An 18,388-nucleotide genomic window follows, 5' to 3' on the forward strand; every position below is an offset into this window, starting at 1 on the left:
GAAGAAGAATAATAAAAAAAAAAAAATAATAATAAGTTTGCAAGATAACAATAGTGATGCTTTGCAAGCACCACTAATTAAACCAGTTACATACAGCATGCAATATATATATATTGTAGGGCAAAAAAAAAAAGGATTTAGTCAGCCACCGATTGTGCAAGTTCTCCCACTTAAAAAGATTAGAGAGGCCTGTAATTTTCATCATAGGTATACCTCAACTATGAGAATATATCAGTAGGATATTTTGAGAATTTATTTGCAGATTATGGTGGAAAATAAGTATTTGGTCAATAACAAAGATATTGGTCAATATCCAAAGATTTTTTTATGGGGTTGAGATCTGGAGACCCTGGACCCTGAAATGCTTCTTATGAAGCCACTGCTTCGTTGCCTGGGTGGTGTGTTTGGGATCATTGTCATGCTGAAAGACCCTGCCATGTTTCATCTTCAATGCCCTTACTGATGGAAGGAGGTTTTAACTTGAAATCTCACGATACATGGCCCTTTTCTTTCCACGGATCAGTCGTCCTGGTCCCTTTGCAGAAAAACAGCCCCAAAGCATGATGTTTCCACCCCCATACTTCCCAGTAGGTACAGTATGGTGTTCTTTGGATGCAGCTCAGCATTCTTTCTCCTTCAAACATAAAGTTCTATTTTTTGGTTTCATCTGACCATATGACATTCTCCCAATCCTCTTCTGGATCATCCAAATGCTCTCTAGTAAACTTTAGACGGGGCCTGGACATGTACAGACTTAAGCAGGGGGACACGTCTGGCACTGCAGGATTTGAGTCCCTGGCGGCGCAGTGTGTTACTGATGGTAGGATTTGTTACTTTGGTCCCTGCCCTCTGTAGGTCATACACTAGGTCCCCCCGTGTGGTTCTGGGAGTTTTGCTTACTGTTCTTGTGATCTTTTTGACCCCACGGGGTGAGATCTTGCGTGGAGCCCCAGATCGAGGGAGATTATCAGTGGTCTTCCATTTTCTAATAATTGCTTCCACAGTTGATTTTTTCAAACCAAGCTGCTTACCTATTGCAGAGTCTTCCCAGCCTGGTGCAGGTCTACAATTTTGTTTCTGGTGTCCTTTGACAGCTCTTTGGTCTTGGCCATAGTGGACTTTGAAGTGTGACTGTTTGAGGTTGTGGACAGGTGTCTTTTATACTGATAACAAATGCCATTAATACAGGTAACGAGTGAAGGACAGAGGAGCCTCTTAAAGAAGAAGTTACAGGTCTGAGAGCCAGAAATCTTGCTTGTTTGTAGGTGACCAAATACTTATTTTCCATTATAACTTGCAAATAAATTCTTTAAAAATCCTAAAATGTGATTTTCTCGAGGTATACCTAAGTGGGAGAACTTACTGTGTGTGTGTGTGTGTGTGTGTGTGTGTATATATATATATATATATATATATATATTTTTTTTTTTTTTTCCTCTCCATTTTTGTCCAAAAAAATGTCTGTGTCAACGTTGCTCCTCCGCGCATGTCTCTGCCTGACAACCATTTCATGGACCTTTGACTAGGCCATTCCAAAATCTTTTATTCTTTTCTTTTTCAGCCATTCTAATAGAGATTAACTGGTGTTTTGTGGATCATTGTCCTATTGCCTGACAGAATTTCGACCAAATCCTCGCTGTGTAACAGATGACCTCATATTTTCTTCTAGAATACTCTTGTATACTGAAGTTCATAGTTAACTCAATGTCTGTAAGGTGGCCAGGTTCTGTGGCTGCAAAAACCCCAAATCATCACCCCTCCTTCCCCGTTCTTGACGGTGGGTATGGAGTGTTTCTGCTGAAATGCAGTTTGTTTTTCCCCTAAAAATAGCGCTGGACATTAAGGCCAAACAAATTCACTTTGTTCTCATCTGTCCGTAGGACATTGTTCCAAAAGTCTTATGCTTAAATTTATTCAGATGCAGGTTTGTGTGTTCACTCCTGGGAAGATGTACAACTGTCTTGACTGCTTGTCACTTTTGAATAATGTTTCTCACTGTACAAAGGAACTCCAAATTGTTTGGAAATGGGTTTATAACAATTTACAGACAAGAATTATTTAAGACCGTTGCAGACAAGCAATTTGCCAAAACTTTTACTTTTATAGATGTATGCACACCTAAGTTAAGTTAAACGTTTATTTGTCACATATACATTACAGCACCGTGAAATTCTTTCTTCGCATATTCTAGTGTAACTGGGGTCAGAGCGCAGGGTCAGCCATGATACAGCACCCTTGGAGCAGATAGGGTAAAGGGCCTTGCTCAAGGGCAAAACAGTGGCAACCTGCTGGAGCTGGGAAAGGAACCACCGATCTTCTGATCAGTAACTCAGTGCCTTAGCCCTCTGAGCCACCACCTGCTAATGATCAATTAATCAAGGAAGGATTATTAGCAGCACATACTGTAGTTGACCTCTACTGTTGACCTCTTAAATTCTGTGGAAGCAGTAAGAGGGTACTTAATATTGCCAGCATGCTTTTTTTCATGCTTCATTTTTTAAAATAAAATAATTAATTGCACTCTAGTTGTATTTGCCGTATAATAAGACCCGATACAATCAGATGATTTTTGATTGTTTTTACCCCCCAAAGAGAATTTAAAAAAAGGGGACCCAAACTTTTACACATGACCTGCAACTGAGTTATTCACAAGAAAACTCTCTGTTCACTTTCATTAACTCTCTGAATTAAAAATGCTGAGAAAAACCCAGTATCAATCCCAGTGACCAAACAGATGTGTGTCACCATGTCACTAGGTATTTTTTTTGAGTGTTATTTCCACCTTATTTTAAAACTGTCCTATGCATATGGATATTTCTCATATGGAGTGTATGTTATGAAATATATTTTTAACAAAACTATACAGTATTCAATTCAATTCAATTTTATTTATATAACAATGGTCATTGTCTCAAAGCACCTTCACAAAGATGAAAGAAATTCATAAAATATATATAAAATAATAAAATAATAATAATGATAATAATAATAAATTGTGTATGTGTGAGAAAAATGTGTCTAGATAATAATGAGATGAATGAATGAAATTTCTCTGATGAGCAAGCCAAGGGCGACAGTGGCAAGGAAAAACTCCCTGAGATGGTACAGTAATAGGAAGAAACCTTAAGAGGAACCAGACTCAACAGGGAACCCATCCTCATTTGGGTGATAACAGATAGAGATGATATAACACCATGTGTGTTATGCAGCTGAAAGTACAGTACAATATAACAGAAATTCTTTAAATTAACATGAAGTCCAGTTCAACATAGGGATGAGTCAGTAGGTGCAGAGGGCAGATGGGGTCTGGATCACTGGGAGCACAGGAGCAGGATGTGTAGCTCCAACCATAATAAGGCAAAATTCAGCTGGAGCTGGTCCTTCTCTGGATGCCTCAGGATCCTCGCAGGGTTGGCCTTTGTCTACTGAAGCTGGTACAATCTCCAGATGCCTCGGGATGGGTAGAAAAGTACAGAACAGATGGAGAGAATTAGCGTAGTTGCCATTCAGGATAGATGTACTGAAGTATGAAGTTATGGAATGAGTTACGCGTATGCCAGATTAAAGAGATGCGTCTTGAGTCTACTTTTAAACTGGGAAACTGTGTCTGAGCCCCGAACACTGTCTGGAAGGCTATTCCAAAGTTTTGGAGCTATGTGCATGCATGTATAGGTGCACATTATATTTTAAGTGGGTTACAATTCTAACTCAACCCACTGAGGAGACCCACTTAGTTATGCTGTTGCATTTCCTCCAACATAATATTCCATAATACCAAACTACTGCTTTTGTTAGATGCTTTTTTTTTCTTAGAAAACGCCATACATTAAAAAATACAATAATAATTTAAAAAAGGTTTAACAAATTGGACATCCTTTACAGTTCTGTGTTACTGACTCCATTAAGGCCTTCATTAGTGCACATATATCTTGTTGATGGCAGTATTAGTGTAAGCCAGGCTTCTTGTTGATGAAAGGCAAGAGTGTATCTGAGTAACAGAAAGCATTATCTAGCTCTGGGTGGACCCACCTGCCCTGTCTTGAGGGACACAATTATTCTTCTTGTAGGTTGCATGAACACAAACTTTCCCCCAGACACTGGTTGTGGTGAGCCCCCAGCTAACCAAATGATGTCAGCATTGCCTTCTTTCCACTACCTTTATACCTCCCCTCTCATTTTTTTACCTTTTTTTTTTTTTTTACACAATGCAGTACCAGATTAATTTTATTGTTTTGTTTGTGCTTGCTCGACACATATTCCTTAGTCCTGGAGCACACGAATAGCCGTAAATGTTTTATTCATGCAATCAGGACAAATCAGGCTTCACTGCTCTCTTGTTCACATGTTTCTCTCTCTTTCTTTCTCCTTTCCTCTCTCTCTCTCTCGCGCTCTCTGGTTCATTTTGCAGCATGCCCTAGTTTAAATGAATGTGGTTTGGTTTTCCACAGGTACAATTCATAAGCAACTGTAATGTACAAGCTGTGGGAAGGATCCATTGCCACAAATATAATATGGTCTTCTTAGAAAAATGAAATAATACATCTGAGCCTTTTTATGAGTATTTGTACTATTAATTTTGGGGGGCAGGACAAATAGCAGATCAAGACATGAATCCATGAGAGATGCAGAGAAACAGGCAGTGTTCTGTTGCTGCAGCAAATAGACACTTAGTCCCAAAGGGTGTGCTGCACCTGCTCTAGAATAATTGTACTGGCTGTGTCATTTAACTTCCCTCCAAAGATTTCAGCTTTAATTAAAACTTCAGTGGGCTGTCTATCTCTCTGCAGCCCTAAATAACATGCCAAATTTGTGCTGTGGAAGTTTCCATAGCACACCCTTGACTCTACCAATAGCTGGTGTGTTTGCAATTAGTGTTTAGGGGGTTGCTAAGCAGCATGACATGATGCAAAGTTTATAAAATATTTCACATTGTGTGTGTGTGAGTGTGTGTTTGGGGGAAAGGGGATTGATGGGTTAGGGACTGGGGATTAACTTAATAAAGATTAAGAGAATGTATTTTCAAAAATCCCTTCATTTTTAATAGACATTGCAAAGCAGTTTTACAGAGAACACACACACACACACACACACACATAAAATAAATAAAAGGATGGGTCTAGCTTTAAAAGTTAGAACAAAAACCCTCAGATGACATAAAAATAAATTCTTAACAGGCTAAACTCAAAAGGGAACCAATTTGGTTAATACTAGTTATTGTCACAATAAATAAATGTAGTACAACTGTAGAACAGAAACATTATTTCAGTTTATGAAGTACAATTTGTTGAGGTTAGTGCCTATTCACTGATGGAGACTTGGACACAAACTGTTCATGACAACTATCAGAACAATTTGCACTCATAAACAATCGTAGCTAAACTGGTTTGTATAAAATCTATTTTTTTTGGGATGTCAGTAATGACATATTTCTTGTAAAATTTCTTAGCAATATTACTGAGATCAAAGAAACTATCCTATGAATATTATCTATATGAGCTTCAAATGACTGGCATCAATAATTACACTAAAGTCTTCCAGAGTTACTATGTATTCAAAAATCTTACTTCTAGCTGCATGTATAAAAGTACTTTCGTCATGTAGAAAAAAGTTAACATAAAAATAAATATGCGGTGCAGTGTTTCCAGTGGGTTTGAAATATTCCTGTGATGGTAGCCAGCGGATATATAATATTTAACACAATATGTTTATTTATTTAATGTTTCTATTCATTCTACGTTCCAGAGATCTAACCTACAAACTTTACTCTACAGATATGTGAAGAGTAAGACAATTGAATAAAAAAAGTTAAAGAACTAAACACTTTTGTGTATAAAGATGGCAGCTGAGTCAGAGCGTGGAGCCCTTAAACACCAGAATATTTACTATGCTTTAATAAATATATGGAGTCAGGATTGTGCAATATGGTTATCCTTAGCCTTTTTTTTTTTTTTGGCACAACCTAGGCAATATAATGACTCACTTTCACTTTCTAATCGTCTATACTGCTTTATCCTGTATATTGGGACTCTGGGGGCCTGGAGCCTTTCCCAGGAGACTTTGCGCACAAGGCTGGGTACCCCCCGGACAGAGTGCCAATTCATTATGCAATAGGACATACACACACACACACACACACACACACACACACACACACACACACACACACACACACTACTGGCAATTTGGGAACACCAATCAGAGTAATCTGCATGCCATTGGATTATGGGAGGAAACCAGTGCACCCAGAGGAATCCCACTAAGTACAAGGAGAACATGCAAACTTATGCACACAGATCCGAGGCAGGAATCGAACCTGGAATCTAGAGATGCAGGGCCACAGTGCTAACCACTAAGCCACCATGCCACCTGCAATATAATGAATTGAATTTTATTTCATTAGAAATAACTATACACACAAAACCAAATAATATTTATAATAATAGTAATAATAATAATAATAATAATAATAATATGTGCATTTTGTGAGTTCTGCATTTTAGAAAAATTCAGCATATTTTTTCAGAAAAATCCAGCATATTCTAGTAAAATTTACACATTTTAAAAGTAATAACTTTGAAAACCCAAATGTACAGTGTGATGTCTGAAGACTCCTTCGTTGACGCACATCTTATACAGGACATCCATATAAGCGTCTTTTTATATTTTTTTATTTATTTTCTTTTGATTTTGTGTATAGGTTATTGACCAGAGGTGTGTTGCTGCACAGGTCTGTGCTGCTTGAGTTTTATTAATCTTCCTGGGTTTTATAAAGAAGAGCCGTTCACCGCACCAAACTGTGTCTCTGCAAAACATGTGCGACCGTCAGTATGCCCTACTTATTTTTTTACCATGCGTGATCAATTAATTAGTAGCGGACAGTAGACCACTCTCACCCTACTCCTTAGGTACCTGCTTATTCTGCTAACGCAAGAGCTGTAATGTCTGCTACTAATTAATCAATCAAGGATGACATTGTTAATTTGCTGTTATTGATTTTTCATAGAAATTCTAGATGTGCCTGCGACTTCGTTTACATGGAATTTAATTGCAAACTCATAAGCACGTTTAAAAATAAAAGGAGATCTGGTGCATTTCAGAATTAACTACATTTTTTTGTGTTACTATGAATTGCGTGGAATTAGGGGTTGAGATTAGGGGTTTTAAAGTTGCCTGAGATGAATTAAGTGCATTACAGTGCCATACATTATTTTTTTAAAGCCTTTTCTCGGATGCATAAACTAAAACAAAAAAAGGTATTTCAAATGACTTTAAGGTTTAAAAAAACTAAGGCACACATTGAAATAAATAATTATACAAAAACACTAAGGTATGCAACTAAACTTTCAAAACTAAAAGTATCAAAATCTACATCTCAGGCATAACATAAGCCTTTGCTAACAATTTCTCTCGTTTTCTCTTGCTGGTTTCTTCTTCTCTTAGCTTGCTGATAATTTTATCAATCCCTTCCATTTAGCAGCCTACAACAGAATGCTCCATCAAGTCAATACACAGCTAACTCTTTGCGCCTCCAGGTTTGTGGGTGACCTAAGCGCTTCTTCTTCGTTGGTGTTTACTGGCGGCTTGCAAAATTATTGCGCAAAAGCATAACGCAAGCTTTTAAAATTAATTAAACGAAGCTTCGAGGCAGAAGATTTTGCCTAGATTATTTTTTGTAATCGAATTACTTGATTTACTTGAGGAATCGTTTCAGCCCTAAAGAGCATTTCTACATACACATTACAATGAGAACTCAATAAGATTAGGAATAAACAGCTGTGTGGCCATAAGAAAACAATATGTTAATGAGACTAATTAAAAAAAAGCTTCCATTTTATTAGGGAGCATAAAGGTTTACCCTGTTTTAAAGGAATGAGCATGTTATGCACCCATCTTGCATAGACTCCTCTGTACAAGCATCTGAAATGTTATGATCTAAAGTCATGAATTTTAAGTTTTTACATGAGTTGACCAAATCCGGAAAGTCTGCTAAAGGAATCTCCAGAAAAACACTTAAAGTAGTGGTTTGTCTCTCCGGTCATTAACATAAGATCTTGGCCAGACTTGATGCAGTGTAGTCCTTTTGTCTATCTGTCTTTCTATTTATAACATAATATTATATATATATATATATATATATATATATATAACATAATTTTTTTTTTTACAATTAATGGCACCTCCACAAATCAATATCTAATGAAGATTTCTATACAGTAATGTCACCTGAAAAATTGGAATCAAATTCAGACTGAGATGGTTACTGCCAAACACTGACTTGTGGTAAATCAGCCATTTTTTTCATCCATTTTTATTTGGATAAATTAGACCATTATTTTAATGTAGCAATTATTTATGGCCATGTCGTTACCCCTTGGCAAAAGGCAGCCAGGTTATGGGCTAGCTTATTGGAATAAATGATGCTGTTAATCTTCACACAAAGTCCATTTGAAATGTAATTCTGCATATATACTGTAGCCACCTTTTTTTATGTGCACAAATGCACAGGTCTTAATAAATGTTTTTTGCACAGGTCTTTTAAAGGCACCAATAAGCAAACAAATAAATAAACAAATCAATAAATTATAAAATGTATTATTATTATTGAACACCATTTTGCATGTATTATTATTATTATTATTATTATTATATCCCAACAGAAAAAGTGATGTACGTATTGCAAGCGTTTTATATTTAATTAAGAATTTCAATGCCATAATTTTAAATGTTGCCATAACCTATTTTGAAAAACGAGCGTTCTTGTGAGAATGCACTGTTTGCAAATATTTTTTTATAATTTCTCTTGAGGTGCTCAAGTCACATTTCCCCCTAAATTGTCATTCACATTAAATGGTGTAGTCTATGTAATTCTAAAATGCATAATATTATATTATCTTCATACTACTGTGCAACTGTGGTATATCCTAATGATTGTGTTTTAATATATCCTGCCTGCGGCATAAACAGCTTATTTACGAGATAACTTTTTTAGATTCCAGTTGAGAACAAGGTTAGTAACAGCATCCGAAGCTGTCTGACGTTATCATGCAGTTTAGTTAAGCTTGATTCCTTTTTTTATTTATAGGGAATTCATTGCAATTCTTAGAAATTCTAAATTTCAGGACTTTTCCCAAGATTTTTTTATTTTATTATTTTTTTATGAATTTTTTTTTTTTTTGCAAAATGTGTCATTTTATGTTAGAATTAGTGAAGTTACCATGTACAGTTCCTTGAGCGCCGTCTAGGATAATATGTTTTGATAATTTATCAATCCAATTTTTAATTTAAATTTATAGGTCAATGATTCAATATTTTAAAATACCACTGCATCTGATAGCATCTAGTCGATATATGAACACTCCCTGTGCTGGATCATTTAATATTTAAAATCCATACATAAAAAATTATAAATCAGTGTAGTGTATGGGGTTTATGGGGCATGTACTCAGAACAAAACAAAAATGCATTTACATCCAGTGAGGTATGTTGGAAGCAAATATCTTTTGGACTTTTTATAATGGAATCATGGGATATCAAAAAAGTGTCATGCTTAGACACTTTTCTTTGTGAAAATGAAACTTTATGAGCGGTGACAAAATCTTAAATCAATAAACTATTGAATATATATGGCTTTATTCAACACAGTGTATATATATATATATATATATATATATATATATATATATATTTTTTTTTTTTTTTTTTTCTTCCTTCTGTTAATTTATTACAGTGTTGCACTGAGCTCCCCTGCTGCTAAAAAGCTTTTACTCTTTCTGTATGCAACTCAAGTGAGCAGTGCTGGTTCAGAGGGTAGGAATGAAAATGTGGAGTTCCCGCTGCGTGAGTGTAATCCAGCTGACCTTTGGAGCATTTAACACTAACCAGTCTTAAGAATTTGTGTGCACTTGTTTTGCATGTTGCATTTGCACCAGTTAAATCCAACTCACATTGGAAGAACAAAGGGTTTTACCAAGAAGTCCTTAGCAAGGTTAAATAAATATCTTGTATTGTGCGCTACGACAATTTTTTGCGGTACACAATTATTTTTGGTTTTAGTTTTTTTAATTTTAAAAAATTTAATGATTATCTTATAGTTGCAGCAAGGGAATAGCATTATAAAGTATATTAATCAATTAACATACTTTTGGGGTGGATCATTGTTTTGATTTTATTCAAACCAAACCAAACTTGGACTTCTAGTTATTTCCCTAGCAGAACAACAGCTCGGTCACAGTAGAAACCTTTTTTGAGTCCTATTGAGTTACGCTGGGACAACTGTAAAAAAATTCAATAAATAAAAAAGACACACACACACACGATAAATGTACACCTGATTTAACAATAATAATAATATTTACTATCTACACATACACTAAAGTAATGTAAAAACTAAAAATGGGCACTGACTAAAGAGAAACATGAAAGTGTGCGTGCACATGATCAGATCATGTGGTTTGCGGAAGTCTGATGATGATGGTGGCTAATGCAGCCCAAATGTATTATTATGACAACTAAACTAGTAAGCTTTTTTTCCTGGACAAAAATTGGAAAGGATTGCTTTACAATATACATATTGCTCTACATATGTAAACAGTGTTTATACTGATAAGAAATAAAATAAATACTACTAATAATTATACTACTACTACCACTAATAATAATACTAATACTACTAATAATAATAATAATAACTTTTATGATTATTATTATTATAGTATTGCAGTAGTGCGGTATATAATAATAATAATAATAATAATAATAATAATAATAAAATAATCATACTTATTATTATTATTATTATTATTATGTTGGTGGTGTTGTAATATAATAATACACTGATTAGGTCATAGCAACCACGACTTAAACTGAAAGAATCTTTACATTGTGACATGTTACAAAGAACAACCAACTACAACCTGTTTGCTCATTCATTTACTATAACAGCGTAACAAGTACAATGTTAGCCAAAGTGTGATGCAAATCAGCATAAAATGTTTCCCTAAAACTGTTGCCTAGGTGATAGTGTCAAACAACATCAATTGGCTGGCAGTATGGAAATTAGATTTGCATATAATTTCATTTCTCTTATTTCTCTTTCTCCAACAGTGGACAATGTAATGCAGGCTCCCATTATCACCAAGCAGCCTGGCAGCATCGTATTCCCAGTGGACTCCTTGGTGAAAAGCCAAGAGGTTGTGTTTAGCTGCGAAGCTCAAGGACAGCCTCCACCAATTTACAGGTGATTTTTTTTCATGTGTGTTTCTACCAATAATAACTCAATTTCAAAGGCAGTCAAAAAGGAATTAGAAAGGAAATATAGTCAGGCGCATAAGTATTCAAACATTTCCACAAAATGTTTGTGTTTCTACCCTATAATCAACCACAATGTGTTTAAAATAAACCAATTAAAGGGTATAGCCTTTTAGTTTATAGAATAAAAATGAAAGTAAAGGTAAAAATAAACAATCAGAAAGTCTTAGAAGGGCAAATCACTAAATGGGCAAATGAACAGTTTGGGACACTGGAGAACTCTACAACACTTATGAAGGGCTCATGTTCTAAAGTACTCCACAAATATTTATTTAACCTACTGGAGGCCATACTTTTTAAAAAATACTACAGTATTTATGTCACTGTAGTCTGGTGGTCAGTGCACATTTCTAGCTTTTTTTTTTTTTTTACAATTAGCTTATCTTGTGTGTTATTAGGCTAATAAATAGCCTAGAAATGAGCAAATGAAAACTAATAAACATTTATCAAGCTTTTGAAAAAAGAAAGCAGCCTGTTGTATGCATTTAAAGCTCTGCTAAGAATAACAGTAGCACCTGGTCTGGCCTCTGATATGCATGCAGGTAATCAGGGTTTTATGATGGTTGTATCAGTAATGTGCAAAAAAAGCCAATCAGTCTATTTTACTGTTGCTCACTCACACACCCACTGAGTAGTCATATGTGCGTGCGTTGCACCTTGACATTAAAGATATGTACTGTAGTAAAGGCAGTTTTTGTGCGTATTATAAAATATAATCTTGCCAGTATACAGGTGGAGGCAGCATCATGGCATGAGCATGCTTATGTTTATTGATGATGTAGATGCTGAGAAGTGGCAGGGTGAATTCTGAAATGTATAGAACTGTACTTTCTGCTCAAATTCAGTTAAATGTCATTGGGGATGGCCCAAATGCGGTTGAAAAAAGTTTTGTCATTCACCTGACCTCTAACTAGTTGGATAAAGCAAACCAGAAGGCAGAAATATCTACAAATAGGCAGCAACTGAACGCAATTGCAATAAAGACCTAAAAAAAATTTCAAGCGTGGAAACGCAACATTTGGGAATGTTCATAGGTTGCAGATTTTAGCCAGTCATCAACTTCGACACTTTTGCATTCAAGCGTAAAAAAAATCCTAATATCCATGATTATTTTAATTTGTCCAATTACTTTTCAGTAGGGAGGGACTTTTAAAAAATGGTTAATGTTATTTATTTATGTAGGTTAAACCCCATTAGAGCCGTGGCTGGAAACTCTACAACACTTTAATTTCATATAGAGGAATGCATCTAGATGCATCGTGAAAGTGTAAAGAAGAAAAAATACAGAAAATGTGCTGCTGTCCAAATACTTATCGACCTGACAGTATTTAGTAATAATAATAATAAAAAAAAATAATCAAAAAATCTAGGTTTTACTAAAAAAGCTAAGGGGACAAATAGTACATAAAAATTTGAAGGATTTCTTTTTCTGCTTAAGCATTAAACAAGATTGTGTGGATATGTAATTCGTTAAGACTTTGACAGTAGCTGATTAATTTAGCAAAAGCCATGTATGATCTGCCTACACTCTTGTACAGATCACTGCAGTTTTCTTCATTGTGGCAGCTAAGGTTTCTGTGTACAGACAGGTCTATTTTACTCCCCCAGGATTGAGGTAGCTTAATGGACGATCTAATAAGCCACTTCCCATTTCCTGCCAGCTTGGCTAAATCGCCTGGCCTCAAGGTGAACATCTTCCTCCTGGCAGCTCCCAAGTCCATCACTTTAAAAAGTCATTAAACTGCAAGCCATTGCACTATGCCTCCTGCACTCATTATCGTGCTGTTAGCCATTTTAGCCTGGAAAGCTAACCTGCCCTCCTTGCTGTAAAGTCACTTCATTCCTTAGCCAATTTAAGTTCATAGAACCCTGGAGATAAACGAAACCTGTGTTTCTTAGCAATTGTGCAAAGACAGTTGGTGTATGTGTATATTTTGTGTCTATTCCCAGCTTAAGGTTGCCATACAAATGCTAAACAAATGAATTTTAAGATGAAATGTTGACTGTCTCCAGAGCCAGACATTAAATGTAATCAACGTGTGAAAGAATTAAATTGCAAGTTGCATGATGCTGATTATTCTGATTAACTTAACTGCCTCAAATACAATACATCTAAAAAGCATGTATCATTATTTTTTTTGCAACAGTGCTAAGTAGGTCTAATATGCATCTTCTCTTATTACACCACCTGTGTCCCAACCTTTGTGCCTTGTTCATACTGGTGTATGCTGCCATGAGTTATGCTTAAAAATACACAAAAGAACAGTCTTCCTTTTCCGCCACCAAAAGCAGTCATGGGAACCAATCGACATGTTAAGCTAGAGTGACTGACAGTAGTGTTGTATTTGAACCCTTCAAAATGAATTAACCCTCTGGAAGCCCTGCCCATCCTCTCATCTTACATTAGTAATCTTCTCATCTCTCAATTTTCCTGCTTGAATGGTGTTCTGATGCAATCCCCTTACTTTCTGTAAATGTGGTTTAGTGTAAAAAAAATAAGACTGTCTATTTAATATTTATTAGACAAGTGGATATTTAATATCATTTATCTATCAATATAATTTTATCACAAAGATATCAGTCAGAAATAAGCTTAAATAATTAACAGTTTGTAAGGTTTCTGCTCTGCTCTTAGAGAGACTGTGGTTTACAGTGTCTCATTTTATCTTATCTTCCCTTATCGTGTGTCTGTCAAAACCTGGGAGGTTGTATGTGACTGTGGATAGTCTTTTAGTAAGCAATACACATATTGTTTCATAAAATTTACCACCTTGTTTGATGGAATTATAAATCTATAATCCACCACAAGATATTAAGAAATACAATCAACATAATTAAGATAAGTAACTGGTTAAATTTAATAACAATAATGAACAGTTGTCAGAATGTACCCATAGATGTCTTTGTCTTTTGTTTGGCTCCTCTCTCTCTCTCTCTTTCTCTCTCTCTCTCTCTCTCTCTCTCTCTCTCTCTCTCTCTCTCTCTCTCTTTCTCTGTCTCTCTTTTCTTTTCAATAACATTGTACTGACACTAGTACCAACTTGTCTGTCAGTGCATCTGTAATGAAATTATGTTAATGCTAAATTGCTTTCATTTAAATTTCTGGTGTGAAAACATGTTATCAAAATATACGAGCTGGACGAAGAGAACCATCACACTGGACATCCTGCCATCAAGCATTGTGTTAAGCACAGGTGGTCAGATCTGTCTTAACACAGATTTGGGTTAAATTCACAAGTACACATTGTGTAGTTGGACCAAATAAATGTGCTACTTGCTCATCCACAGCATCTACAGCCCACAGATCATCTGATGACACAGTTTTTTGCCACATGATGTTGCTGAGCCTATAGACCTCACAAACTGAAGCAAACCCAAACAGAAACACTGCCTCTGTAACCATCATTTCTTGCTCTAAAAAATATTTGATATAATTTTACAGTATATATTTGTGTGCGATTCATATATCGCCACACTGACTCCAAAATAGATTTTTTTTTAAAACTATTTTTACATTTATAATAGAGATTAACAGTTGATTTGACAGTGACCCGAATTGGTGTTGAGGGTTTTGATTGGCCATGACCGGTGAGTGGCCAATCAGCCTGCAGAAATTTCTGAGTGCCGCAACAGAAACGTGTTTTTATGGTGTTACATTATCAAGGTAAAATCCTCCATATTGCCTCTTTCTTCAAAGTCTGTGAGCAAATTGTAAAACTTAAACCAGTCATTACACATATAAGAGTCTCAAAACACCACAAGCGCTAATTAGTCAGAAAACGCATTAGTTAGAAGCCCTGCGTGCCCGCATTAGAAGCCACATGCGCCCATGTGCTCGCAGCCACTTAACCCACTGGCTCACTGTCAAGTTTAACTGCTGCCCCTGGTTTTTAAGTGAACAAACTAATGTTAGAATGAATGGGCTACTTTTAATTCATAATTAAACATTTTATTATTTAAAGGTTTAGAATTGTAGCAAAAGTGGGAAAATAATTTATTGTCAGATCAGGATATTTATAAAATCAAGATACTAGAATTGCAATTTTAATTGAATCTGCACCCACAGTGGTTATAGAAGAGAATCACCCTCCTTCTCATTTTGTTGCTTTGAGATTTAAATTAAGACAGACAGTGTTTGTGTCGTTCAGCTGTAGTTACAACATTTTAACATCTAAGTGAAAGACATAATAGCAACATGTCAAAAAAAAGAGTTGGATAAGTATCATCGTTTTTAAAAAATGACTTGTAAATTCAATCAGGTGAAGCTTATCACCTTCTCAATGGCATATGAAGCCATTGGACTTTCAACTGTAATCAGCTGTGGACATTCTGATTAGCTCAGCATGAAAAGCTGGAGCATTTCAGTCCCTTGTAATGCAATTGAAGCAAACAATCAGCTATGTGTGGCAAGGCACTGTCAAAAGATCTCCAGGTTAAAGTTGTCCACAGGCACAAGTCAGGAGATGGATAAAAAAAAAAAGCAAAGCCTTTATCACTGCCTAGAAGAACAGTAAAGTCTTTCATTAAGAAATAGAAGGTATTTGGTACAACACAGACCCTCCCTGGATCAGGACATCGCTCCAAACTCCATGAAAGAGCCAGGAGGAAACTGGTCAGAAAGGCTACCAAGCAGCCTACAGATGCAGGAATTAATGAAAAAGAGTGGTTATTGTGTGCATATGACAACAATATCACAAGTTCTTAATAAGTGTGGCTTGTATGAGTGGGTTGCAAGAAAAAAGCCATTCCTTAAGAAAGAACACACCCAGTGATGACTGAGCTTTTCAAAAATGTAGGTGGTCAGGATTATTTGAATTATATTTGAATTAGTTGGCCACAACACCAAATGATATGTCTGGCAAAAATCCAATATAGCTCACCATCCAACACCATTCCATAACACCATTCCTACAGTAAAGCATGGAGGTGATAATATCCTGTTATGGGAGTGATTCTCTGTAGGCAATGTAACGCCCACCCAAGTGGAAAAATTGTGTCAGAAAGGTAAATAAAAAAATAAAAAAATGAATCATTATACGAATAGTGGAGAATATTTAATTAATTGTAATTACCTTTTGCTTAGTCTTATGAGCTTAGTCTTTGGTTTGCAATAATTTTTATTCACTTTCATTTTTTTTTCTTCGATAAAATGAGGTAAAGGCTAGGGTTGCACGAATCTTGAGTAAAGGGCAAAGTTAATGCTTCGACATACTATGACATCCTGGACAATGCTATGCTTCCAAAAATAGATATCAACAATTTGGGGCAACAGTTTGGGTAGGGCCCTTTTCTATTCTAACATGACTGTGCCCCAGTGCACACAACAAGGACTGTAAAGACATGGTTTGATGAGTTTAATCTGGAAGAACCTGCCATTGCAGGTTTGGCCAAATACTTTTGCCCATAAAATGTATTTATGAGAGGAATTGCAAAATATGTGTCAATACATTCTATTGTACCGCTTTTTGATCACAAAATAAAGATGTATTATATTATTTTAAGAAAACTGAGATTTTAGATTTTGTGTTGCTTTTTTTAAGAAAAGGACAATTTTGCACAAACAATTTTGAGCATGTGCAAATGGCTTGCCTCTTGATTTGTTTAGGAAAATGTAATTCATCTGGGTACAACAAACAGCAAAAGGCAAATACTTAGTTGTTTTGACAAATATCACATGACCAGGGAGATATATGGAAATTATCAACAACAAATCCTAAAAGGAAAATTCTATATAGTTGTCCCTAATATTTGAATCATTGCCATCCTAGTCCATCATTCGAAATTAAAAAATTTGGCTTGTTTATAATTAACCATTAATTTTCCACCACTATGATTTCTGTTAACCTTCATAACATTTGTCAACTAAAAAAGATTTACAATAATATAAAGTTTAGAAATAGATGCCTATGAATGATGGCTTCGATCCTGAGCAAGAGCAGCATGGAATTTAGCAATATTGTTTTTTTGCATTTCATTTACTTTAATAAGAGAAGAGAAGAATAGGCTGCCATCATGACTAAATTATATCCTTCAGTGATCAGGCAAATTTGTTCAGTGATCACCTAGCCCTCTATAGCTCAGGCTTGCCAAATTCTTGTTGCACCTATTAGTTTTAATTGCCCCTCCACTGTGATTAAGCCATTTTTTATGTGATTTGAGTGAGTTTCAAGCGAGATGGATGAGTACAGGTTGGACTCTTTATTGTGACCCAGTAAACTCATAGGTCACATAATTTATCTTTCCTTTCTTTAAAAAAAAATCTGTTTTTAAACTAAAAGGTAGATGAAAATGGTGTTAATGAAGCAGTTATGTTAGGTAATGTACACTGAATATTTTCACTACTCAGATTCTAAAATAAGGCCCAAAGCAATATATAGTCAAGTCTACTTTGTCCATTTTCTTTTTGATGCAGTAATAATGAGAGGGACATTCTTAAATACTGTACAGATACCTTGTTACCCCCAATGTGTACATACGATGCTATAATGTTATTTGGTCATTTCCGTCTAGGTGGAAGCTCAATGGCACCAGGATTGATCCAACATTTGATTCACGATACACCCTTTTTGGTGGAAACCTCCGTATCACTCAGCTGAACAAAGACCAAGACTCTGGGATCTACCAGTGCTTTGCCTTCAATTCACTTGGGACCATCGTAAGCCGCAAGGCCAGCCTTACCTTTGCATGTAGGTCACATATAATTTATTTTTCCTTTCTTTATCCCCCCCTTTTTTTATTTTTCAGTCTTGGACCTTCTGGAGTTGAAGTGAAAGTGATGGTACATGCAACTGTGTGGAAATACTATTTCTGCCTATTTCTGTTTAAGTCAGATTTTTTTATCAGTTTAAACAGTCAAGCAATCATTCTGTTCCATAAAGCGGATGCGGCAGGATGCAACTGTAAAAGTAAAATAATTTATAGGCATAAATCTGTTAAACATCATCTCCTACATGAGTCAGGACAGGCTGCCAAAATCAAATAAAGATAATCTATAATCGATACATAGCCTAGGTTAAAACCAGTAATTAAAATTAGATGTACATGAACTTCTATAATACTGTTCTAAAACAACATTTTGCAA

General features: G+C 35.6%; 1 protein-coding gene across 1 annotated transcript in view; it reads left to right on the plus strand.

Moving 5' to 3' along the window:
* Positions 1 to 18,388, plus strand: part of LOC128527213 (contactin-4-like) — a 195,726-nt gene that overhangs the window by 46,122 nt on the left and 131,216 nt on the right. The window contains exons 3-4 of the mRNA XM_053499586.1: positions 11,104 to 11,236; positions 17,818 to 17,993. Of these exons, the coding sequence (XP_053355561.1) occupies positions 11,104 to 11,236; positions 17,818 to 17,993 (309 nt within the window). The remainder of the gene's footprint in view (positions 1 to 11,103; positions 11,237 to 17,817; positions 17,994 to 18,388) is intronic.

The sequence above is a fragment of the Clarias gariepinus genome, chromosome 6, assembly GCF_024256425.1.
Source record: "Clarias gariepinus isolate MV-2021 ecotype Netherlands chromosome 6, CGAR_prim_01v2, whole genome shotgun sequence".
NCBI classification, from domain to species: domain Eukaryota; kingdom Metazoa; phylum Chordata; class Actinopteri; order Siluriformes; family Clariidae; genus Clarias; species Clarias gariepinus.